Genomic DNA, 24,828 nt, shown 5'->3' with positions numbered 1-24,828 from the left:
CAGCTATTAAAATAGTGCTTTTAAAGAATCATTAATAATATTGGGAAATGCTCAGGACGTAGCATTAGTTGAAAAAAGGGCAAGATAAAAATTACATATAAAATGCGCAACTGAAATAACAAAATAAATGACAATCGTGTGCAGTTATAACCCAGAGAGTAAAACCAGCACCCATGAGTCCATGTTCGTGTAAGTAACTGGAAAAGTGAATCAACGGGGAGGAAGCTGTTACCTAGTTTCTTGGGCCCACGTCGTTCCCTCCCTCCCACCAGTTGGATGTTTCTATCATTTTGTACAGCAATTCGTTTCAGTTTAACCCAATTATCATTTTCTTTACTCATCCTTCCTTGGTGTAACTCAGACCTGGTTTCCCACTGAAGGACATTCTCAAGCTGCTTCTCCACTGAGGGTTTGTCTGTAAACTCTCTTAGTTTTGTTTGCCTGGAAAAAAGTCTTTACTTGCCCCTCATTCTCTGAGACACTTTTTCTGAGTTTAGGACGCCAGGTTGAGACTTCTCATTCCCTGCTGGGCACTGTCGGTCTAACTGGCATTTCTTCCTCGGCACTCGGCCATTTTCTCCGGCTGGTTTTAAGAACTTTCTCTTTGGTGTTCTGCTTTCCTGCTACGCTTGCTATTAATTTACTGCCTCTCGGCCCCAATCCCACCTCTCATGGGGCTGAAAGATGCTGGGGGGACAGCAGAGGTGGAGGGGCTGTCACCCTGTTTCCATGTGCTCCTCCCCTCGGGCACTGGCTGCTTCCTAGCAGAGGGTCACCAGCGAGCGGCGTCACTGTGAAAGGGCTCCGTGGTCCCCCTGGGGCTGGGTTTCCAGTGGGTGCTGCGGGCACACCCGTGGACTTCCTGACCCCCTCCTGCCACCCTCAGTGAGGTCCGGTCTCTGCCCGGGACCTCCTCCCATGGGTCTCTGTCTCAGGCTTGGGGCTGGGTGCTCCTTACACACACTATTCCTGCATCCTTCACACTTGTCTTTATCTCTTGCTACCCAACCCCCCCATTACTCCATCCCCTGCCATAGTTAATAACGCTTTAGAATAAACTTTCCCTGTCCAGTGACTGTGTGGTTCCTGTCTCCTGATCAGACCCTGAATGATACACCTATGACGTGTCCAGGTGTGGATTTCTTTCTTCTTTTTCTTTTTAAACTCCTGCTTGGAATTCACCGAGCTTTCTGAGGCTGAAGTCTTGGTAACTCCATCACTTCTGTAAAACTTTCAACCACCATAACGTTGAATGTTGCCTCTATCCCCCTCTTTGATTTTTCCCTCTAGAGCATTGATTTTGTCTGTTAGATCTTCTCTCTCCATCTTCCAGAGGTCCTCATCTCCCTAAAGAAAACTTCATTGAGCATGCTGCACAATTTAAAGTGTACAATACAATAGTTTTTAGTATATTCACCGAGTTGTGCAACCATCACCACAATGTTAGGACATTTTCATCACTCCCCCGCCAGAAAAAAAAAAACAAAAAACAAACCCACACCCATTAGCAGTCACTTCCCAGCCTCCCCTCCCCAGCCCTCTGCCTCTGGCAACCACGCACCTACTGTCTGTCTCTACGGATTTGCCTGTTCTGGACATTTCAAGGAAATGGAATCATAATAATTAAAATGCCTGGCTTCTTTCACTTAGCATGATGTTTTCAAGATTCGTCATGTATTATTGGAACTTCATTCCTTTTTTGGATGAGTAATAGTCCATTGTATGGGCATATCACATTTTGTTCATCTGTTGATGGACCGTTGGATTATTTCCACCTTTTGGTTACTACGAGTAAAGCTGCTATCAGCATTCAAGTTTTTGTGTGAGTTTATGCCTGTTTCTCTTGAGTGGCCTCCTAGGAGTGGAACTGCTGAGTCACAAGGGAACTCTGTGCTGAACTCCTCCAAGGAGCTTCCAGGCTGTTTCCAGAGCGGCTGCACCATTTCACATTCCCGAGGAACGGGTGAGTCCGCTTCCTTTCAATTTGTTCCTCTCTCCGTGCTTCCCTCGGTGCGGCGCGGCGCAGCCGCCCCTCTCCAGCACACTCTCACGTCTCGCCAGGTGTCTAACCTAGTCATTCCGATCCTAATTTCAATTATAATTTTTATTTCTGGAATTGGTCTTTAGCCCTTTTCTCCAACATGCCTGCAAATCTGGTGATTCCTTGCCTCTTTGTCATACTTTGAATTTCCCCTTTTCTCTCTTTAAATGTTTGAAGAAGATTTCAAACCGACAGTTTGAGAGTCTGCAGTTTTTATGGCTTTGAGGCTACAGTTTGCTTTTCCTGCTGACTCTTGCTCATGGTGGTTCTTTCCTGCTGGGCTCAGTGAGTTTTGTAGCTTTATTAGTGGGAACTCTTTGAGGACTGGATCTGAAGTGCATTTGCTCCAGAGTTGCCTCTGCTTTGCCAGGCTCCAGGGCACTCTACCAAGAGGGACCATTTTAGCTCCCATCCTCAGGGTGGGTCTTGAGGTGGCTTCTGGCTCTGAAGCCCTGGGACAATAGCGCTATGCTGAGACACTCACGGAGATTTTTTTCTCTCCTTTTCACTTCTTCTGTTCTGCTCAGAACGAAGGCCAACACAGGGACATCTTCTTCCTCCCTCCCATCCCCAAGACACCCCGTGGGGCAGGTTTTTCTTGTTGTTCACTCACTGGAAATGTCCTTTTTCAGAAGATTCTCAGATTTTGGGCGGTTTCTGATCTGACCTTCCACCTTGCTCAGGACCTGACCTCCGTTCCTGCCTCCAATGTGCTGTTAAACCCAGCTCTGAGGTTCCTGGGAGCAGAGAGGAGCCCCCAGGGCAAGGCCAGCTGCAGTCTGCCCTGACTGATATGTAAATATAAAGATATTATATATATAAATGTATAATATATAAATAAATATATTTTATACACATATATAAATAAAAATAAGTATAAATTTATATTTATATATAAACATAATATACAAATACAAATAAATATAAATTTTATATTTTATATTTATGTTTATAAAAGGAGAATTTCAAATTTCAAATATCTATAAACATGCCAAGAATAGTACAAGGACACCAACAGACTCATCACACATTGTTAAAAACCATCAGCCCATGGCCAATCTCAAAGCCCACCACCCAAAATTATGCTTCTGAAGCAAATTCCAGACATCATACTATTTCATCTGAAAATACTTCAGTGTGCGTTTTCCAGAGATGAGAACTGTCTTAAAAACATAGCCACAATATCTGTACTCACACCTAAGATTTTAAATAATAATTTCCTAATATCATCAGTGTTCAGTTTTCTGCTGTAATCAGTGTTCAAATCCTCAGTTGCCTCACAAATATGAGATTGCTTTCTTATTTTTCTTATTTTCTTACTATTTTTGGTCTTAATGATGCCCCCTACTTTCCTGACAACTCTACCACGCATTAAAAAATGTTTTAAATTAAGATTGCTTGTGATATTTTTATGTGTTTTGTACCAGGTGGCATCCTCTGGGTATCCAGTCGGTTATTTTGCCAGAAACAAGCTCCTCACCATGACTTGGCTTTTGAGTATGTGCCTAGAAAAAAAAAGACTGCGAGGGAATACATAAAAATGCTAACAGTAGTCAGATCTCAACCATGAAATGAGATTTGATTTTTGTTCCCTTCTTTATCCTTTCCTATATTTTCCAACTTTTCTGCAATGACCATAAATTAATTTTATAATCAGAATATCAAATATGAAATAAATCCAGGGAATCTAATTAAAACCATAAGAACTGCCACCTAATCCCAGCCCTTCTCCAACTTTCAGCCTCACTGACATCAAACTTCCTCTAGCACAGGGCTGCCCCAGGCCACTTGCACATTCCCTGGACTCTTCACCAGACTATTGGGGTTGGCAAGGGGCGAGTAGGGGAGAATCCTGACTGCATCCCCCCTGCCTGCCGATCAGCTTGCCCGCAGCTGAGGGTCCTGAGCCTCTGGGGAGGGTCAGGACAGGCTGGCAGTGGAAATCTGCCTAGAGCTTTTCTTCCCATGTGATCTGGCAAACATGACAGGAGAAGAGGTGGGGGAAACAGCTGTCAAAATGTTCACAGCAGCCCCCACCTTGATGAAGGGCATCTGGGAAAAAGTCAACACCTCTGACCCTGCACAAGTGACTCAGGCAGTAGTTTGTGCAGGTTTGGGTGGGATGGAGAGGGCAGAGCCCTGGGTGCAAATCACAGCTCTGAGACTGGCCCAGGTCGTGGCCTTAGGCCAGGTACTCAGGCTCTCTGAGCCTCAGTTTCCTTGTCACAAAATGGGGATGATACTAGAGTCTCCCCGCTGGGGCATCACGAGTGCTCAGTGGCCAGCCCGGGTCTGTAGACCTGAAAGTGTGAAAGTCATGGGCAGACCAGGGAGGCTCAGAGCGGCTCCCTTGAGGGGGACCTACCCAGATGTTATGAGGTTTGAGCTTCAATGCCTAGGCTCCCTCCTCCAGGCACATGCCAGGAAGCCTTCTGTGCCCTGGTAGCAACATTTTATATTTGCTGCCTGGTGTTCTTAATCCCCAGGACAGCCCAACCAGACAACGACTTTCTCCACTGGCACAGATTAGGAAACAGAGGTCCCCAGGGATTCCACAACTTGCCCAGACTCCTGCAGCAGGGACTTGACTCTGTCCCCTCTTCTGGGAGCCGAATTCTCTCCTTTTATCTTGACAGTATCAGGTGTGTGCAGTCGTGTCTCAGGTGAGGTCCTATTTCCTGGCACTCCTCCCTTTTTGCTTTTGTTTTTGGGTTTTTTGCGTTTTAAAAAATTAGTTGTATAGAAGTGTAGGTGATTCACAGTGTTGTGTTAGTTTCTGGTGCACAGTGTGGTGATTCTGTTGTACGCATATATTCTTTTTCATTATAGGTTATTACAGGCTATTGAAAATGTCCCCTGTGCTCTACGGTGGGACCTTGTTCTTTATCTGTTTTGTGTAGTTTGTATCTGCTAATTCCAAACTCCCAGCTTATTCCTCCTGCCCTTTCCCCTATGGTAGCCGTAAATTTGCTTTCTATGTCTGTGTAAAGAAGTTCATTTGTATTATTTTGCAGATCCCACATGTAAGTAACATCGTATGCTATTTATCTTTCTCTGTCTGACTTGACTTCACTTAGTATGAGAGTCTCTAGGTCCCTCCTTGTTGTTGCCGGTGCCCCTCCCTTGTTTGTTTTATGAGGGGGAGGTAATTACCTTTATTCATTTATATTTGGAGGAAGGACTGGGGATTGAACCCAGGACGTCGTGCTCGCTAAGCACGCACTCTATCACTTGAGCTGTACCCTCCCTTCTGATGAGGTTTCTTTGCTGATTCCTGGAGCGCCAGGAAGAGCTGGACAGGGCGGGGTGCTGCTGCCCCCTCGTGGCCATATGAATCACTGCAGGCCCGAGCCAGGAACACCGGGCCCAGAAAGTGCCTGAGCCACCCTGGCTGCCCAGGGCCTCATTCCTCTTTCCGGCTCCCCCACCTCCTCCGGCTCCCAGGGCGCAGTGGGGAGGAGAAATAACAAGGTCTTCAGCTCCATTCCTGACTCCCTGAGGGAATTCAGTCAAGTCACCCAACCTGCCCTGGCCTCAGTTTTCCCCTCTGTAGAATGAGCATAAGTGAGATCTTCCCCGAAGAGCTCTTAGGAGGATCCCGATCCCGTGAGTGAGCAGGGGCCCAGTGATGCTCCTGGGGAAATAGAAAACAGGGCCTGGAGGACTCTTCCTGCAGCCTCCAGCCCAGCTAGAGCAGCGGGAAGCCCAGGGCATGCCCATTTCTTGCAGGGAGGAAACAGTCTTGGTACAAAGTCTGCAGAGCTCTGTTGGCTGGGAGGTGGGGGCTGCACATCAAAGGCGCCGCCTGCCCGGCCCGCTGTGATCTTTGGTCAGAGAATTACCGACAAGCAGGGAAGGACATGTGATCCTGGTCTGGGAGGGGCCCTGGCAGGAGGCACGTCCCCCACTGCCAGGTACCCCCAGCACCAGCTCTCAGCCTTGCCTGCTGAACCTGGTGGGGGCAGATGGACGAGGCCCTGAGAGGCCCAGGGTCTGCTCCCTGCTTTGCGAGGGTTCATGTCCTTGCTGCCCGATGCCCCAGCGTGAGCATCATCAGACTCAATGCCAGCCCCAGCTGTCCTGCTGGACCTACAAGGCCAGAGAAGCCCCCTCACTCCCAACAGGGCCTGGGGGCAGCTGCTGCTTCTAAGAGCCCAGCAGGGAGAAGGGCCCTTTGTGGGACTAGCAGGGAGCCAAGACTGCCAGGTATCCTCAGCCACAGCCCTGAGACCTGCACCCTCCTTTGTCACCTTCAGGCAAAGCCTCCTGTCCTGGGGGCCTCCCATGACTTCTTTCTAGAACCTAGAATTTAGAATCACAGCTACTGGGGATGGTCAGATCCCCCCAGACTCAGCTCCAGGAATATCCCTAAGAGGAAACTGCACGAAGTTCCACCAGGGTGGAGCCCTCATTTGGGGCACCCACCGTCTTGCCCCAACAGCCTGCCCACCTAATGGTCCCCTTCCCCTCCCACACCCCACAATCTAGCTGCTCGTGGCCCCGGTCTTGGGAGTCACTGTTCCAAACACACGCCTGCCTCCCAGGGGGAGTGCCCAGCACCTCTGTGGCTGCCTATTCAAGCTGACGCTTTGTTTTTCCAATTTTCTAATTTTTAAATTAAAAAAAGAATTGAAGTATAGTCAATTTACAAAGTTGTGTTAGTTTCTGGTGTACAGCATAGTGATTCAGTTATACACACATACATATATTCCTTTTCCTATTCTTTTCCATTAGAGGCTGTTACAAGATATTGAATATAGTTCCCTGTGCTGTACAGTAGGAAGCTGACCCTTTGTGAAGGCCCAGTTCACCTACTTGGCCCCCCACATCGGCTAGAAGGGACCCCCTCCCCGTGAGTTTCTGCAGCAGCTACCCTCTCTCCTCTGCCCCCACCTCACTGGGTGAAAGGTGACCCTAATAACTGCAGCAGAGGCTTGACAGCTAGACCCAGAGACCCAGTGGCCCAGAGGAACTGTGCCCGGCCTCGGGGAGGGAGGAGATGCCAGCGGGAGAGGAGGCTCTGATCCTGGAACCCGGCAGTAGTAGGGGCCACGGGGCACTGGGGAGCCATAGAGGATTTGTGTGAAGGTAGGGCCACTGTCAGATGGGCATTTTAGGACCATCATGCTGGCTGCGCTGAGGGACAGACCACAGTGGGGAGGGCTGAGGGGGCCTGAAGCTAGCTGTGGAGATGGAGAAAAGTGGCCCCTAGGAGGGCCATGCCTGAAGCAGGGGAGAGTGTGTGAGCAGGAGGGACAGAGGCTGGGACCGACAGGGAGGGAGGCGTGGGTGGAGGAGGAGCAGAATCTAGTCGTGAGATGCACCAGGAATGGCCCTTGGAGCTGGTAGTGGGGAGGTCATCACAGGGGCAGGACTGGATGAGCAGGTGGTGAGGCCAGGAGGCAGTGAGTGTAGACGGTGGGTTGTAGGGGCTTGGCGGCTGAGGGGGCAGAGAGGGGAGAATGAAGGGGAAGGGTGAGTTTTTGTTATACGTTAAGAAAAGAGAATCTTGCTCTTGTATACAAGCTGAGTGGGTGGAGCCTAAAGAGGGGGCATGAGCTGGCCACTGGCCAGGCAGGAGGGGCCCTGCAGGGGGGCCAGGACCTGGGAAAGGAGAGGCAGTCAGTGCAAGGGAGGGGATTAGCCCTACGGAGGAGGGACATGGAGGAGCACCATGGAGGAGCTGGGAGACTGAGTTCAAATTCCAGCCTGGCCGCTTTCCACCTGCCTGACCTTGGGCAGGTGCCACGCCTGTTCTGAGCCTGGTCTCTCTCTCTTTTGGGGTAGAGTTTAAGATGGGACTTTCTGGCTCCACTTCATCTGAGACTGAAGGCCTAAAACAAAATAATAAGTGTCATTTTGCTGGGGGCTCCAAGCTTTAGGGGGCCCCCACTCTGCCCCTCCAGCCTGCCCATCACCCACAGGAGACATGCTCCCTGGTGCCCACCACCACTCACCTTGCCCCAGGCACTGGGACCCCCAAGTCCCTGCCCAAACAGCACAGAACCCAAGTCCAGGCTGTGTGGGTGCCCCCCCAGACCTGTAGTCCCACCACAGACCTCCCCTGGGGCGAAAGTCCAGGGAGGTCCTGGGCTAGGTCTCTGGTCACCTCGCTCCAACACAGAGGAGTCCGAAAAGTTCTACATAGCGCTAACTTCCTGGTGTTAATGACTGTGTATTTGTCCAGCCAGGGAGGAAGAACATTCTTTTTACTCCATGGTCTATGGTCTGATTTATCACTTTTTTTGTTTTTTACAGCCACCACCCATAATTTTATGACTGAGGTTCAAAATTGGTTAAGGGTTTTGCCACATTTGCCAAAAGGAGAAATATTTAAAGTATGTCACAGACAGTATGATGTGTCTCCATTAAATAGTTTGGGAGAGATCTCCTAAGAACATTCCCCGACATTAACAAAATAGTTTTCTAACATCTTAAAAAAAAAACCTCACGGGGGTGGGGAGTATAGCTCAGTGGTAGAGTGCATGCTTAGCATGCACAAAGTCCTGGGTTCAATCCCCAGTACCTCCCTTAACCAAAAAAAAAAAAAAAAAAAAAAAAAGAACCCCAAAAAACAAAAAAAGACAAACAAGTATTTTTAATATCATCAGTTATTTTTTAAACAGGATCTAATCAGTCAGGCTATTTCTTTTGTCTCTTTTTATCCAGAAAAATCCCTCCACCTTTTTTTTAAAAATAGCATTGATATGTTGAGAGTGATTGATAATTTTAAGTGGCAGGCCTAGACTTTCGTCCCGACCCCCACATGCTTGGGGTGAGGGTCCTGCAGACGGGAGCCTGATTCCACCAGCCGGAGGGCGACCGACTCACCCCTGTTTGCCTGGACCTTCCAGTTTTAGCCCTGAACGTCCTGTGTCCCGCAAACCCCTCAGTTCTAGGCAAACTGAGATGGTTGGTCACCCTAATTAGTCCACCGTCCACCTTGAGAGTATAGAAGAGTCCCCTTCATCCTGAGACTAGCAAGAGGGGCTTCAAGGAACCAAGTGGACGTGTGTCTCCTGAAGCCGTTGTCTGGCTGGAGGACAATGCGTGGCTCTGCTGTGCGCTCCGAGCCTGATACATTTAAGGCCAAGGCCATCACTGTAGCTGCCCGGCCACTGAGGAACTGCATGGAGGCTGTGCTTCCTGGATGACTGGGCAAAGGCATGTGTCGCGGGGGTCAGGCGCCATCTGAGAAATATCTAAGGTTTCACAAAGAGCCCAAAAGAGAAGGATCAACATTGGGAATCCCCCAAAGCTACAGGGTCCCGATCCTCCCTCCATGGCCAGCTCCAGGCTCACGGAGGAGAGCAGAGATGGGGCTGGCCCTCCCCGCTGCAGCTGAGCTGGAGGAGGGGAGAAACTGTGACTCTGAATAAACCTTCGTTTTGATCATGAAACCAGAACTGGAATGGCATTTCCTGAGCTGACACTATTCCTGGGACTAGAAGTGACCCAAGGGCTTCACTGCACCTGAGAGTGACCACAGGGAGGTGTGGCAGCCACCTGAGGTTTCCAGCTGGGTGCAGGGAAAGATGCTCCCTGACTCGGTCTGTGGAGTCCTGCTGTTCAACTAAGTGTGTGTGGTGCCCCCGGCCCTCAGCCAAAGCCAGGTGCATGCAAGCCACCACGTGAATCCAAACAGCTCCTCAAGGTCACAGACGACTGGCTGCCTGCGAGGTCCAGTGGGCAAGTCTGCCCCCTCAGCCTCTTTCCCACTCAGGAGCAGGCAGAGTCTATAAAATGGAAATCAAAGCCCATGCTCCCTTGCTCCTGGCCTTCTGATGATCCCCCATCTCACTCAGAGGAGGTGGTCTCCAGGTCTCTGCTCCTCTCTGACCTTGGCTGTCTCTGTATCAGCTCCTCCGGCCCCCTCACTGTACCTCAGGGTCTTTGCACTGGCCTTCCCTTCTTCCAGGTCCCTGTACAAAAATCACCTTTCTAGTGAGGCCTGCCTCCCCTCTTGACCCTCTTGCCCTGCTTTATTTATTCTGGAACAGGTGTCACCATCGGGCCCCCTATAGCAGGTGGGCAAACACTTCTGCAAAGGGCCAGGAGGCAAATCTTTTAGGCTCTGCAGGCCACATGGCCTCAGTTGGGCCTCTTCACCTTTGCCACTGGGGTATAAAGTAAGTTGGAGATGATACCCTGGACAGATCCTCACTTCTCTGACCTCAGTTTCCTTCCCTGTAAAATGGGTTTGTGAAGATTAAGGACTATGTTAGATTACTGTGGCTGCTGTGACAAATCATCATGAACTGGACAGCTTAAAACAGCAGAAACGTATGCTCCTACAGTCTGGAGGCCAGAAGTCTGAAATCGAGGTGTCAGCAGAGCCTCGCTCCCTCCAAATGCTCTAGGGGAGAAGCCTTCCTCACTGCTTCCAGCTTCTGGGCACTCCAGGTGTTCCTTGGCTTGTGGCCACATCTCTCTGATCTTTGCTTCCATCTCCACTTCTTTCTCCTCCTCTCCTATTATCAGGACACTTGTCATTGGATTTAGGGACCACCTGGATAGTCCAGGATGAACTCGTCAGCTCAAGATCCTTGATTATACCTGCCAAGACTCTTTTCCCAAATCAGTTAATATTCATAGGTTCCCAAGATTAGGATGTGGATATACTAATCCACATTAGTATATGTGGGGGGAACCACTCTTCAACCTACTGCAGGTGTCTTTAAAGTGCTTAAAAAGGAAAATGAAACCTGAATGTCAATTCCTTGATCTGTAGTGAAAATAAAACTGTTAAATAAAATGAAACTGTTATAGAAAACTGTGTGGAGAGGGTAGAGCTCATCAGTAGAGCATGTGTTTAGCCAGTGCAAGGTCCTGAGTTCAATCCCCAGTACCTCCATTAAAAAATTAGATAATATGGAAACGAATATATGTATGCATATGTACGACTGAAACATTAGGCTGTATGCCAGAAATTGATACAATATTGTCAACTGACTACACTTCAATAAAAAAGGAATGCAAATAAATATATAAAAATAGATATACATAAATAAATGAACCTAATTACCCCCCCAAAACCAAATAAACAAACAAAATTGCCAAGTGGACCAGATGCTCCCGTGGCCGCCCCTGGCGTTCTCCCCAGGACACGAGTTACATGCAAGCCAAACCCTCGGGAGGGCTAAAGCTCAGGGCTGCAGAAACTAAGGGACGGATGGCGACTATTGGAAGAGAGGACAAGTTGGGGTGCCTGGCACATCCACCCTCACGCCCTGTCGTGGGCTCTGGTTAATCACAGATCGCACTGACACAGGGCTTCCCAGCGTAAAGAACACGTCTGCAAGTCGTCTCTCATCTAAGGCTCACATCGGCTCTGAAAGATAAGAAGTCAAGCCAATAGTATTCCCATTTTATGCATGAGGAAACCGAGGCTTGGAGAGGTGAAGTTCAGCCTGTGTCCCTCACACCCCAGCTGTCTCTGCAGAGACCATGGCCCGCTACCAACCAAGCCCGGACTGCCCACCACCGCGCACCGGTGGCCACCCTCCCTTGCCTGCTCCCAGTGCCAGATGCTGGGGGTGGTGCTGAGGCAGGGGAGAGGCCCGAGGGGATCCAAAGGATGGCCAGTTAGCGGATGTTCTCCCCCGTGTGCCTCCACCAAGTTGTCCTCAGGAGGATGCTTGAGGCTCAGAGAGCCCGGAAATGCTGGAGCCCAAGGCACACCTCTGACCACAGTGGCCAGGCCTGCCAGGAGGGAGGGCTCGCGTGCCCAGAATAACTCTCCAGAGTCAGCATGTTCCAGCTTGGGAGGGAAACCAGAAAGTCATTATTCCCCACGTGTCGTGGGCTGAGATGTCACCCTGTGATGGGCCCTACATGGACCCCGGCTGAGCCCTGGTGTCCAGAAACAATTAGATCTGACAGGTGCTGAGCCCCTGTTACTTCATGGGGATGGAACCTGCATCTGAGCAATAACTTGAGAGAAAACTCTTTCAAAAGCAAGGCCTAAGAAAAGTTCGGTGGCGTGATGAGCTGTGACAGGCAGCCTTCTGGGGAAGTGGAAGCTTAGCACATTCTCTGGTTGCTTCTGACATTAGTGAAGAGTCTAAAAATTACTGCCCTCATGATGCTGGAATTCTGCAGAGTTAAATAGTGACTAGTTCTCATTGTTCTTTGCAAACAACTTTTCTCAAAGTTCTGATCAGAGTTCTGCCTTGAGACCTGAGGCACAGTCCTTTCCCTCTCAGGGGGTCTCTGACGGCCCCTCCACAGTTGATACCCCACAAGTTGGCACAGGAAACCCCAGGGCACCCCAGGAGCTACTGCCAGCCTCTGCCATCCCCTGACTTAAGTGACCTCTTCTATATTCACTGAATTCTCCCACTCTGAGAGTTAAGCTGTCTCCCTCCCTGAGAATAAAGAATTTCAATATCTGTTTATATTCTTGGTTCATTTTCCTTTTCATCATTTGCATAACTGAGCACAGGGTCTTCATCTTCTCTGTATCAGATGTAGAACTTCGACTTGAACTTTGGCCCAGCTGTTGTAATAAATGTCCACTAGCAGAGCCCTTACGGTGGGCCACCCCAGGTGCCCAACCTCTCATTCCCACAGCCAGCACCCTTAGTGAGTCCCATTAGCTCTTCCTAAAACATCCTGAATCCAGAGTCTTCTCGCAATTCGTAAGCCCCCCACCCACTGCCCGTCAGAGCTGCCATCTCTCCTGGCTGCTGCTATGGTACACACCTGCTGACCAGTCTCCTGCATCCCCTCTTTTCTCCAGACAGTCTTGTCCCCACTCAGCAGCCAGCTTGCTCCTTTTATAAATGTAAATTAGATCTTTTCCCTTCAATCAGTCATTCAACAAACATTTATTGAGAACCTACTATGTGCCAGTCCCTGGTGTAGGCTTGGGGGGCCCACATGGAACAAATCAAGTGGATGTCTCTGTTCTTGGGGCACTTCCATTCTAATGGAGGGAAGAAAAGTAAACACAAGTGGGTTGGCTGATGGTCAGTGCAAAGGGGAAATGTTAAGCAGAGAAATGGAGCAGGGAGTGCTGGCAAAGGGTGGGCAGTGGAGGGGCTGTGGTTTACAATTTCCAAAGGAGGTCAGGGAAGGTCTGGCTGAGGAGCTGAAGACGTGAGGTCATGAACCATGTGGGTAACAGGGACGAAAGAGTTCCAGCAGAGAGACCAACAAGTGCAAAGGCCCTGAGGCAGGAGTGTGCCTCCTGTGTTTGAGAACCAGCAAGGAGGCCATGTGGCCAGAGCAGGGTGAGAGAGAGGAAGGAGAGTGCATAAGAGGCTAGAGAGATAAAGGGAGAAATGTGGCTAGATCAGTCCCCTTAGGTGCCATAAGGCTTTTTGGCTTCTATTCTGACTGGTGTGGGAGCCATAGCAGGTTCTTGAGCAGAGGAGGGATGTGAGCTGACTTGTTTTGACAGCTGCTGTGAGATTAGGCTGAAGAGGGTCAAGGCTGGACAAGGGAGACCCAGCAGGGGTGGGACATGACCCAAACTGGGATGGTGGTAGTGGAGATGTGAGAAGTGTTGACAGTCTGCCTCTGTTTTAAAAGTAGAGCCAACAGGATGTGTAACAGGGGTTGGGCAGAGGGTGTAAGAGAGGAATCAGCAAGGATTTTGCTCCTTAAACCCCTAACTGGCTTCCCATTGTCTTGGGATAAATTTTTGACTCCTTCTCCAGCTCTGATGTGCCCCAGCCCCAGCTGGCTTGTCCTACTGCTCCATTTGCCTCTGCTGGCTCTTTGGTGGTAGCTCGAATGTCTCTACCTCCCTAAATCAGAATTTCCCTAGATCTTGCAGCCCAGGACACTTCATTTTTCATGGCATCCCTCTCTCGGTTAATGGTGTTTCAGTTTGTTTGTTTGCTTTGGTTTTTAAATTGATCTATCTTCTTGTTTTTCTTTATCTCCTTCCCTAGAATATAAACCCTGTAGGACAGAGACATTCTGCCTGAACACTAGCTTTGTAACGTTGTCACAAATATATGAAAAATGCCCATATCCATGTGTACCTGGTTGTGCATGTGAGCTGCAGCTAGTTCTTGGCACCTGCAAGGCAAGCATTGATCTCCCTGTGTTATAAGGGCAGAAGGTGTCCAAGGAAAGGTTATATTTGGACCCACTCAAGGGCACACCTGGTTCTAGGAAGCAGCAGAATTAGAGTTTGAACTTGGGCCTCTGGGTTCCAGAGCTCGTGATGGTCCTTCCCAGCCCTTCTTGTTCCCCGAGAGATCTGTGGCTGAGCTTGCTGCTCAGGATGGCACAGAGCAGCGAAAAGGGGGGTGGGGGGCGGGGCTCAGTGCTTGCTTGTTGAATGAATCACAGGTGAGGTCTGCCATCCTAGAGGGGCTTTCTCCCTAAGGCGGCCTACAAGCACATTTGGAAGAACAGCGTGTCTACAGCTCAGTCTTCGTGTACCGTAATTAATGTAGAGGGTGTACATTAGTTTAAAAATAAAACCTCAAACCCACTCCTACTCCCAGCCCGAGCAGCCCCCGCCTCTCTCCATCATCCGCTTCGGTCCCTGCCCCGGCACGGACTCGCGGTCGCCCTCCTTTGTGCTCCCCGGCGCCCTCAACAGTGAGAACAGGTGTCGCGGGGCCGCCCCGACGGGACCCTGCTGCGGGAAAGCGCGTAGACCTGGCCCGGGGCCCCAGGCTTCCAGCCTCGAAACTGTTTCACCGTGTGCCCTCGGGCAACCCTCTTCGCATGCCCCGCCCCCTGCCTCAGTTTCCCCATCCTTCAAGCCCGATCCCGGCAGCTCCACAGGTGACACACCTGCTTCCGGGTCTCGATCTGCCCCCGGGCCCAGCGGGGTGGGAACCCGGCGCCCGACCCCGCGCCCCCGCGGAGCCCGGGTGACAGGTCCCAGGGGGCGGGGGGCGCGGGCAGAGCCGCGGGGACCGCGCGCAGCGGCCGCCTAGCCGCGGGCGGGCTCCGAGGGGCGCCCGCGGGAGGGCGCGGCCGGCGCGGGGGGCGCGGGCGGGCGGCCGCGGCGGCGGGGGGCGGGGACGCGGCGCGGCTTCCGCTCCCGCGCCTCCTCCCTCCTCCCCCCGTCGTCCTGGTCCGCGGCGCCCGAGGGGGGAGGCGGCAGGCGCCGGGAGCTGCGCGAGGAGCCGCCACCGCCGCCGCCGCCGCGCCATGGAGCCCGAGTGAGCGCGGCGCGGGCCCGTCCGGCTCCGGACAACATGGAGGCGGCGCCGCCCCGGCCGCCGCCGCCGCCGCCGCCGCCGCCGCCGCTGCTGCTGCTGCTGTTGCTCGCGCTCTGCTGCAGCCTGGCCCCCGCCGCGGGTAGGTGGGCGCGGGCCGGAGGGACAATGGCCCGGGCACCCGGGCCGCCCCGAGGCCAAGTGCGCGGCGCCGCCTCGGAAGCGACTTTGCAAGTTGGGGGCGAGTTGGGGCGCGCGCCGCGGGTCCCCGCCGCGCCCGCCGCCCGGGGGCCGCGCGCGGACCCTTTGTCTCGCCCGCCCGGGCTCCTCCCGGGGACGCCGGGGCCCGTCCGCGTCCCGGGCGGGCGAGGAGGGCGCGCGGGCGGCACCCACCCCGCCAGGTGCGGCGCGGGCGGGTCCTCACCTGCCCGGGCCCCGGGGCGCGCTCAGAAGTGCGCCCGCCTCAAGCCGGCCGGGCGAGGCCGTGCGGGGACCGTGTGGACCCCGGCCGGCGGGCAGGCACAGAGCGGGGACTGTCGGCCCAGAGGCAGGCCTCGCCGCCCTGTGTCGGGAACTCCTTCCCGACCCTGTTTCCGATGGCCGCGCGGCCGGCCTGCGAGCTCTGGGAACTGATTTAAGTTGCAGAGAAAGTTCTGAACCGGGAGCCCGGCCGCCTGGCCTGTGGCGCTGCCCCTTTCATTTGCCTTGCTGACTGTTTCCAAATGTACTGACACCTGCCAGGTGCCCGGGCGACCGGTCTGGCCCCTGGGGCCCTAAACAGTGACGCCTAGCCCCGGGGGCCGGCTGCGTGGGGCCGCCGCGCGGGGCGAAGTGTCCCAGAGCGCGGCGTGGGGCCTCCGTTGTACACACCCTTCGGGAGAGCGGTGACCGGGGACCTTTCTCTCCAACTTTTGCCTTGTCCGGAGGGTGGAGTTGAGGTCAGGAGGACTCAGGAAACTAAGCGCCTTGTGAAAAGCTACACATGTTCTTTTAATTTGGAGATTGCCATGTGGTTTTTGAAGCAAGCCTCTTGCTACCTAAATCATTCTCTTCCGACCTGAGTGTTTTGTTTTTCTGGAGTGTGGCGGGCCAAGTGGGCACGGGAGTCCTGTGCTCTCCAGGCTGCTGTTCTGCTGGTGGCAGTGGGGGGAGGAGGGGGGCTCGGATCCCTTTGTCTGGGCCTCTTTAAGGCAAACAGCTGTCTCCCTAAATATTTCCAGTGCGGACACTGCGGGGAGGTGTCCTGGCCTGGCTCTGTGGTCACACTCCTAGCCCTGCGGCCCCTCCACTGAGGTTTGGGGCGCGGAGAGGGGGTAGTTTCCTCCAGTCCTCTTGCCTCCGGGAGGCTGTTGGTGGTTTCACCCCAAATTTGCCTCCCTCGGGAGTGAGTTTATATTCTTGGCCCTGTCTGATACAAGCAAAACAAGGTGACGACGAAACAATGACAGTATCTGGGTAGTTCAGGCCAGCGCTTCTCTTTCCGGAAATGCCTGGATCACGGAGGCAAAAGGTTTTTTTGTGGGGGGGGGGAGATGTTTGTTTTAAAGGTGGGGTTTCTCAGCCGGCTGTGTTGCTTCTCACTTCGTTGCAGTTTGGATTTCCTGTAGCTTTTGGGGTAACGTTGTTGGAGCTGAATGCCTGTCGTGCGGTTCGAGCCCCTAAGGAGACGGAATCACACATCTGTGGAGTTCAGTTGTGTGGGAGGCAAAAATAGAGCTGATTATTTTAACATTAGGAAGCATGTCAACACAAGGTTTTTAGAGTGCTGGCTAATGTGGTAATCTGGTCCTAAAATGGAAGGAAAAGGAGGGATCTTTCTGCAGAACTATTTTGACTGTTCTTGGTATGTCATGTCTCTGATTTCTGTGTTAGATTTATGCCTCAGGACGGAGTGGAGCCAGTAAGTTGGTAGCTAATTATTTTTCCTGATTGCTTCCTGTTGCAATTTGAAGCTGTAAGCCCACAAAAGTGCTTTATTCTAGTGGTCCCGGTGCTGGGAACGGCCTGCTCCAGCTCCATGGTCCAGGCCTCTCCCCTTTGGCCCCACAGCGCTTGCTCCAGAACCGCCCCCAGGGTGGTTACTGCAGATACCCACTGGGAGGGCCCGACAGGTGGGTACTGAGTTAATGGAATGCTGTGTAGAGTCCACTGAGAGTTCCCCCAAAGGACCCTCTGCTTCTCAAAGCAGGGCCCACCTACCTTTAACCCTCCCGTTCAGTTCTAAGTCCACCCGCGTGATCCAGCATTTGCTGTGGAGATCCCGTCCTATTTGGAACCTGTTTAATTTCAGCTGCACTGTGTCACCACTCAGGCATTTAGCAGAATTTGCACACGGGGCAGGGGGAGGCGCTTGCAGCTAGGTGAGGTTCTCAGCACGGCTTCCGGCCGTGCAGTTCGGGCTTGCCGGGTCGGGGCGGGGGCTTTAGGGGCGGACCGCGAGGGTCTCCGTGCGCGGTAGCTGTTTGATTTTGGACAGCTTACTTAGCTTCTCTGTGTCCAGTGTCCTCACCTGGTCCCCCCCACCCCCCACCCAACATGATGGGGAGCCCTAGATGCTGTGTGTGAAACCCTTAGCACCATCCTGGGACCAGTGGTGGCAGAACTGTGGTGCCTGTTGTGTAATGGGATCCTTGATCTTTCTGGCCCGGAAGGTCTAAAAGCTGTTACCACACAGTCTGGATTTTTCGCCTGCCTGGGACCTTGGACATTGAGTCCACTGTCTGGCTCATTTATCGCTGCAACACTGGGTGAGGTGTCTTGCGGTGGTTAACAGTGTGGGCAGATCCTGAGTGCCCAGGTCTGGTCCCAGTCTTGCTTAGGGTAGGGGGACCTTGGGCAGCCAACTCCACCTTTGTGTGCCTCAGTTTCCTCTTCTGTAAAATGGGCATTGTCGTACTTCCTTCCACTAGTTCAGTGAGCTGACCCACTCGTGGCACTGGATCAGCTCTTACTATTGTTGCTGTTACTCTCAGTGCCTGGAACTGTGTGGAGCGGGGGATAGAACTGGATAGAATGGTGGAGGAGGCCCAGGCCTTTGCTGTCAGGGTGTCCGGTTGAGGGGAAGGCAAATAGCAGCTGACTGTGCAGCTATGGGAGAGGTGGGCCCAGGGGCCCCTCCCTCACAATCCCGGAGCCCTGTCCTCAAGGACTGGGTGGGCTCTGCTGAAAGAGGCCAGATCACACTGCAGAGTCTGGATGTGATCCAGAAGGTGATGGAAGCTTCCGGAGACTTGAGTTTGGGGAGAGGGAAAGGCATCGCAGGCTGGAGTCAGGTCAGTCCTAGGAGAAAGGTATTGAATTGGTCTTTTTTTTTTTAAATTGAGGCGAAAAATCACGTAATGTGAAACTAACCATTCTAACGTATACAATTCAATGACATTTAGTACATTCACAATGTTGTGCAACCATCACTTCTGTTAAGATACAGAACATTTCAATGGCCACAAAATTAAACCCCATACCGATTAAACAGTAACTTCCCATCCCACCCACTGCCCAGCCTGTGGCAGTCACCAGTCTGCTTTCTGTCTCTATGGAATTTCCTGTTCCGGACACTTCATATACAGGGAGTCATGGGGTGTGTTGTCCTTTGCATCTGGCTTCTTATTGGGTGTAATGCTTTCGAGGTGCGTCCACGTTGTGACATGTGTCAGTGCTCCACTCCTTTTCAAGGCTGAACGGTTTTCTGTCCTATGGATAGAGCACATTTGCTTATCCATCCATCCATCCATCCGCTGATGGGTTGACCTTGGTTGGGTACCTCTCTCAGCAGGCATGGGCTAGGAGCTGGTTGCCCTAGTGGGGTTTGGATAGCGGATGCTGTTTAAAGCTGGGCTGGACATTGGCTGATTTGCTTCAGAGATGGGAGAGCTGATGGTGAAGGGAGCTGAGCCAGGGGACACTCTAAGACCAGTGGTGGCCCTCAGGAAGAAGGGGTGCTGGGATGTGGACTTAGTGCCATGTTCAATAGTATAGAAGCCCTGAGAGAAACTGGACATTTGTGGTTTATGTGGCCTTTTGGACACATAACACGCTGTCAAAATGGGGAGGCTCTGATGGGAGTAAGGGGCCCTGTCTAGCCCCTTCCCCGCCTGGGCCTGGGACACATTTGCTCAGGAAGTGGTGGCGTGTCTGCTCTGAAGAGGAGCCGGTGGCTGTGTGCAGGTGGTGGCACAAAGAGCTGGTCCCCAGGTCCCGCCTGCTGCCTCAGGCTGCTCTCTGTCTTCTCTTCAGCTCTGGAAGGTGGTTTACTAGCTCTCAGCCTCAGCTTCCTCATCCTCAAAATGTGGATGTTGGCTTGTGCCTTGTGGGGTGCTGGCTGGGGTTCAGTGAGGCGGCATCTGTGAGTAGGAATCTGGAGGCCCTGCCCTCCAGATGGGCCATCGTGGGAAGGATGCAGTGGCAAGAGGAATCCCACCCTAGGTGTCCCGTTTCCTTTTTTTTTTTTAAGATTTTATTTTATTGAAGTATAGTTGATTTATGATGTTGTGTTAGTTTTAGGTATACAGCAAAGTGATTCAGTTACATATATATTTTTTCAGATTCTTTTTCATTATCAGTGATTATAAGATACTGAATATAGTTCCCTGTGCTATACAGTAGGTCTTTGTTGTTTATTTTCTATATAGCAATGTGTGTATCTGTCCATTTCCTTGTGAAAGAGACCAAGGGTCAGAGTCCCAAACACTGACTTCCAGTGTGAGGCTGGAAGGAGAGGAGAGGTGTTGAGGGCTCTGCTTGGAGCTGCTTTGCCCCCAAGGGGTGGGCTCCAGCCGGGAGCAAACCTGGCTGCTGACCCTCTCGGGTAAGTGGGGGGCTGTGTGCCCCTTGCCCAAGTCCATTCTTCCCATTCTCCAGCTCCGAGCAGCCCTCCTAGGCCTGCCTTTGCCTGTAACCAGGTCAGGGCCAGTTACCCTCTGCTGGCCCAGCCACGGGTTGCCTGCCGGCTGCGTGTGGACCTCAGGCTCTGGTGGCAGCGGTGGCAGCCGTGTGGTGCTGGAACTGCAGGTCCTGATGGCATGTGTGCCCAGAATCACACATCTGCTGTCCTCTGTCCTTCTAGCTTGAGATTTCTCTTGCCTAGGACCCCCCAGGAAATTGTCATGGTGACGTCACCTCTGAGCCTTTTTCCAGTGGTGGGAGATACTGCACCTTCTGGTGTCTTCTTATTTGCTTTCTTGATTAGTATTTGATTCAGTGTGGATTTTTTTCAGTGCTTTCAGTTTACCTTGATACAATTTTTCCAGTGGTTAAACTGAAGCAAGAAAGGGCCTCATCTGTCATCCTCCCTGGTCCCGCTGTCCCTGCTCTGCCGGGTTGTGTGGCTTCCCTGAAGCCACCTGGCTCCACCCTTAAGCCTCCGAGGTCCTGCCCCATCAGGTCTGGAGTGTGGCCTCCCGAGACCGTGGCAGTCCCCAGCTCTGCCGTTCCAGCCTGTTTTTTCCCACTTTAATTGTAAGTATACAATTTAGTGGCACTAATTTATTCTCAATGTTGCACAACTGTCACCACTATCTAGTTACAAAAAGTTTTTCTGTTACCCCAGACAGGAATTGTGCCCAGTAAGCAGTCATCCCCCGGCCCCTGGGAGCCTCTATGCTGCTTTCCTGTATCTGTGAATCTGCCTGTTCTGGGCAGTTCATGTTTGTGGAATCATATGCTGTTTGTCCTTTTGTGTCTGGCTTATTTTATTTAGCAAAATGTTTTCAAGGTTCATCCATCTTATCAGAACCCCATCCTTTTTATGGCTGAATGACATTCTGTTGTGTGGATGGAGTACACTTTTATTGGCTCACCTGTTGATGGACACTTGGGTTTTTCCCCCTCTGGTGACTGTGAATAATGCTGCCTGTGAACACGGGCGTGCAAGTACCTATATGAGACCCCACTCTCACTTTTGGGGTTTACACCAGGGAGTGGAACTGTGGAATCACACGGTCACGCTGTTTAATTTTTGAGGAACCAGGAAGCTGCCTTCTGTAGCAGCTACAGCACCTGGCGCTCACCCCCAGCACTGTGCAGGGGCTCCAGCCTCTCCCCTTCCTGCCTGTGCTGGTGATTTTCCTTCTTTTTGGTTCTCACCCTCCTAGTAGGTGTGAAGTGGTACCACCTTGTGGTTTCGACTTGGTTTTCCTGGTGGCTAATGACGTTGAGCATCTTTACAGGGGCCTGGTGGCCACTTTTTTAATAGATGTGTATTATTAACTGCACAATACACAGGAATACATATAAACAGCCTCAACCCTTCACAGCATGGTCCCTCTTTCTGTGAAGATGAGTGTCTTTTACAGCCTATTTTATTTCTCTCCTCGGAGATGACCACGTCTTCAACACATAGTTGAACGTGTTGTATTGCTTTGGAAACATCCTCATATTTTTTATGTAAATCCGGTCGCTCTCTCCCTGTCATTCTACAGCCCATCCTTTTCACTTGCTGAGGTACCGTAAACGTTTTCTGTATCCTTGCTTTTTAGATTTTGATTCCTTTTTAAAAGCGAAGTAGTATTCCGCAGCATGGCTGCATCCCGCTTTGTGGCTTTTGCCCAGCTGAAAAGCATTTAAGTTTTTCCAGGCTTTATTGCTATTACAGTGCATGACAGTGAACCGCGTGGCTTGCGTTTACATTTATCTGTGCACGTGTGTTCAGACATTTTTTTAAGTTATCCCTCATCAGAGAGTACGGTCATTTATAAAATTTTAAGAATATTGACAGATTCCTCCAAAAAGGCTACATCAGTTTCTACCCTGCCAGGTGTCTGTGAGAGTACACGCCTTCCCCTCTCCCCTCCAGTGCTGGGAATTACCAGATTCAATTTTTTAAAAACTCAATTTGGTTAAAAATGGTAACATTCTGCTTTGCACGTCCCTCATTACTGGCTTGTTAGCAATGTTCTTAAATCCTGAGCCCATTTTCCCATTGAATCGCTGCTTCTCTTTTTCTTACTGATTTGTAGGAACTCTTTATTTGGTGTGGACATTCATTCTTTGTTATACCCAGGTTTTTCTTCTGGTCTGTAGCTGGTCCTTCATCCTTGTTTTTGGTGGTCTGTTTTTCCAAAGACATTAGAAAGTTTCATCTGACAAAACTCAGTCTTTTCTTAATGGGTTCTGGGTTCCGTGCCTTGTTTCTTTACCACTAGTTTGTAAGTACATCTTCCTTTATTTTCCCCCAGGACTGTTACTGTTGCGTTGTTGTATATTCATACGTTCTGTCTGATTTTTTGCGGTGAGGGCTATGATATGAGGTAGGGGTCTGAACTGATCCCCCCAGTAAGTGGACAGGGGGCAGTCCCAACACCCTGATGGCATGGCTCATCCTGTGCTCATTCATTTAAAACGCCACTCTTCCACGTCCAGTGTCTGTGGTGTTTGGCACCTCATTCTGGAAACTTCTGTCCTGCACTGTTGACCTGTGGGTGTCTTTCTGTACCAGTCGCCTGCTGTTTTGATCTCCGTAGCACCATAGCATAGTTTGAGATGGATTGTGCCGTTACCCCTTCATTGTTCTCAAAAAATTGTGTTGACTCTTCTTGTGCATTTACTGTTTTGCGACAGACTTCAGAGTCAGCCTCTGAGGTATGACCCTTTGGTCTCTTGATCCGGGGGCAGTAAATGGTGACATTCAACAGGTGTCAGGGCTGGACTGTAACATGGTCTCTGACAAGCAGGCGGGTCTCCGGCTATGGAAATAAAGCCATCTGCCACTGCCATGGAGCTGGTCTTCCCATTTTCGGTCTGTGTTAGCACATGGAGGACTTCAGAGGTGACGTGGGGGCTGGGTTGCCCGGGACGCTCCTGCCGCGGTCCGCTCGGGGAACAAGCTTGAGTGCAGCTGACTCCAGCGCCAACCCGGAGGCAAGTGTAATTACTGCTTGAATAATTGCTCCCCTCCCCTTGTTCATTCCAGAACAAAATGTGAGCAACTCTAATTTCTTCCCTGGGCTGTACCCCTCTATTAACTGGGGTGGGGAGGCAGTTACCTGCCTAGCAGAACTCTCAGGAAATTGCTCCGTGGGCAATGCGTGGCCTGAGTGCGTGGCCCCCGGCCAGGACCCGTGAGCCCAGCTGCCTGGGTGCCTTCCAGACGTGCTGCTTGTGGGCAGCTGCCACCGCGGATTCTGCCCTGAGGGAGCAGGCGTCCTCCGAGATGGGAGCCCAAAGGATGTCTCACTGCAAGGTGGTTTCAGAGCAAGGTGTGCTCCCGAGCTTGCTTTTGTGAGGGGGAGGGCGTTTCTCTGAACTTCCCCCGGAGGGGATTTGGTTCCCCGCAGGAGACGGAGTGGGTGGCACCAGGGTGTATCGGATCCCTCCTGACTCAGGCTGGGAGCGCGGAGCCGACTTGGATGCCTGCTCTTGCTCTGCTCCCTGGATGCATGTCAGGAAGCCTGTGGGGTTCCTTCCTCCTGCACCCAGACCCTCCATACTCCGAGGCCTCCCCCACACCTCCGGCCCGGCTGTATCCCATGGGAGACTAGATTCTGAGTGGAGGATTCCGCCAGTGTCTGATTGGTTTCTGCTTTCTCGAACTTTCCCCTTGCCCATTTATCTTTCTCTCTGGCCAGATTAGTTTTTCTAAAACTAGTTTCATCATGTCCTTCCCCTTCAAAGAAAAACTGCACTGGCGTCTCGGCATCTAAAGTTGAAGCTTTCTGGCCCGGTGTTTTGTCCTGCTCCTGAGCTGGTGTTGGCCCTCTCCTGTGCTCCCCGGGGTGAGCGCTTCTCTGGGCAGGTCTGGCTCCTTGGAGTCCAGAACCTTCCAAGGTCCACCCAGCCTGAGAAGGCCTGGGAACAGAGTGTCTTCATCCCCATCCTTCTGTCCCTGGTCTGGTGTCTGGTGCGGAGCACACACTCCATGTAGCTGTCCCGAGGGTTCCCAAGGCCTCATCTGTCCAGGAAACAGGTCTTCCCCAACCTTACTTCCTCTGGCCCCTCAATCTCCTGCCTGAGAGCTCCTGCACCCAACCCGCAGCTCCAGCCCGCTGTGTTCCCTAGTCCTGCAATGTGACAGAAAGCTTCTAGGGCTGGTGTGGGGCCCCCTCTCCTAGTTAGTGCCCATATTTCCAAGATGTGCATTCTGAGGAGACCTGCTACAAATAACACTGGCCTTTATTTGACTTCGAGAAACCCAGTGCATCCCAAATGTCTGTGACCGTGAAGCCCTGGGTCCACGTAATACTTCCCTGCCTACCGCAACTCAGACTGAGGTGTCATGAGGGGCTTGGCACCTGTGCACCTGTGTCCTGCACCTGTGATTTTTATCATTTTTCTAAAACCTTTATGAATGTTTTCAATCATGCAAACACGTGGAAAGAGTGGCACAAGAATTTTTATGCTAAAAAAGGTAGTTTTGGTGTTTTGGGGTTTTAACTACAGAGGAGGTAACTGGATGAGAGATATTTTGAATGTGCTTTCAGGAGTTTAAGCATTGAGAGAGCATTGCCCCTTCAAGGTTGCCTCTCTGAGCATCTGATGCTTGTTCCAGTCACGTTTTCACTGCTCATGTCTCTGCATGAGTTTGCTCAGCACCGATTGATTCCCGGGGCCTGTGCTGCATCTCGGGCTAGCAGGCAGTGCCCAGGTCCCAAGCCTGGCTGCTGCGGGCCTGCCCTGCTGCCGCCTCTCCCTCAAGAGGCTCACCATGCTGGTGATGGCCACTGC

The 24,828-nt window shown here is 51.8% G+C and overlaps 1 protein-coding gene across 4 annotated transcripts in view; it reads left to right on the top strand.

Moving 5' to 3' along the window:
• Nucleotides 1-1,730: 1,730 nt before the first annotated feature.
• Nucleotides 1,731-24,828, top strand: part of LRP5 (LDL receptor related protein 5) — a 113,193-nt gene continuing 90,095 nt past the window's right edge. For 2 of the 4 annotated variants that reach the window (XM_064492050.1, XM_064492049.1), the window contains exon 1: nucleotides 15,196-15,313. In XM_064492050.1, coding sequence (XP_064348120.1) covers nucleotides 15,211-15,313 — 103 coding nt within the window. In that variant the 5' untranslated portion in view covers nucleotides 15,196-15,210. Of the gene's footprint in view, nucleotides 1,964-15,195; nucleotides 15,314-24,828 lie in introns of those variants that run through there. The other 2 variants (XM_031447921.2, XM_031447922.2) reach the window with 2 other exon arrangements.

The sequence above is a fragment of the Camelus dromedarius genome, chromosome 12 (genome assembly GCF_036321535.1).
Source record: "Camelus dromedarius isolate mCamDro1 chromosome 12, mCamDro1.pat, whole genome shotgun sequence".
NCBI lineage: Eukaryota > Metazoa > Chordata > Mammalia > Artiodactyla > Camelidae > Camelus > Camelus dromedarius.
The sequence above is the reverse complement of the archived record's forward strand: the minus strand, read 5'-3'. Positions and strand labels throughout refer to the sequence as shown.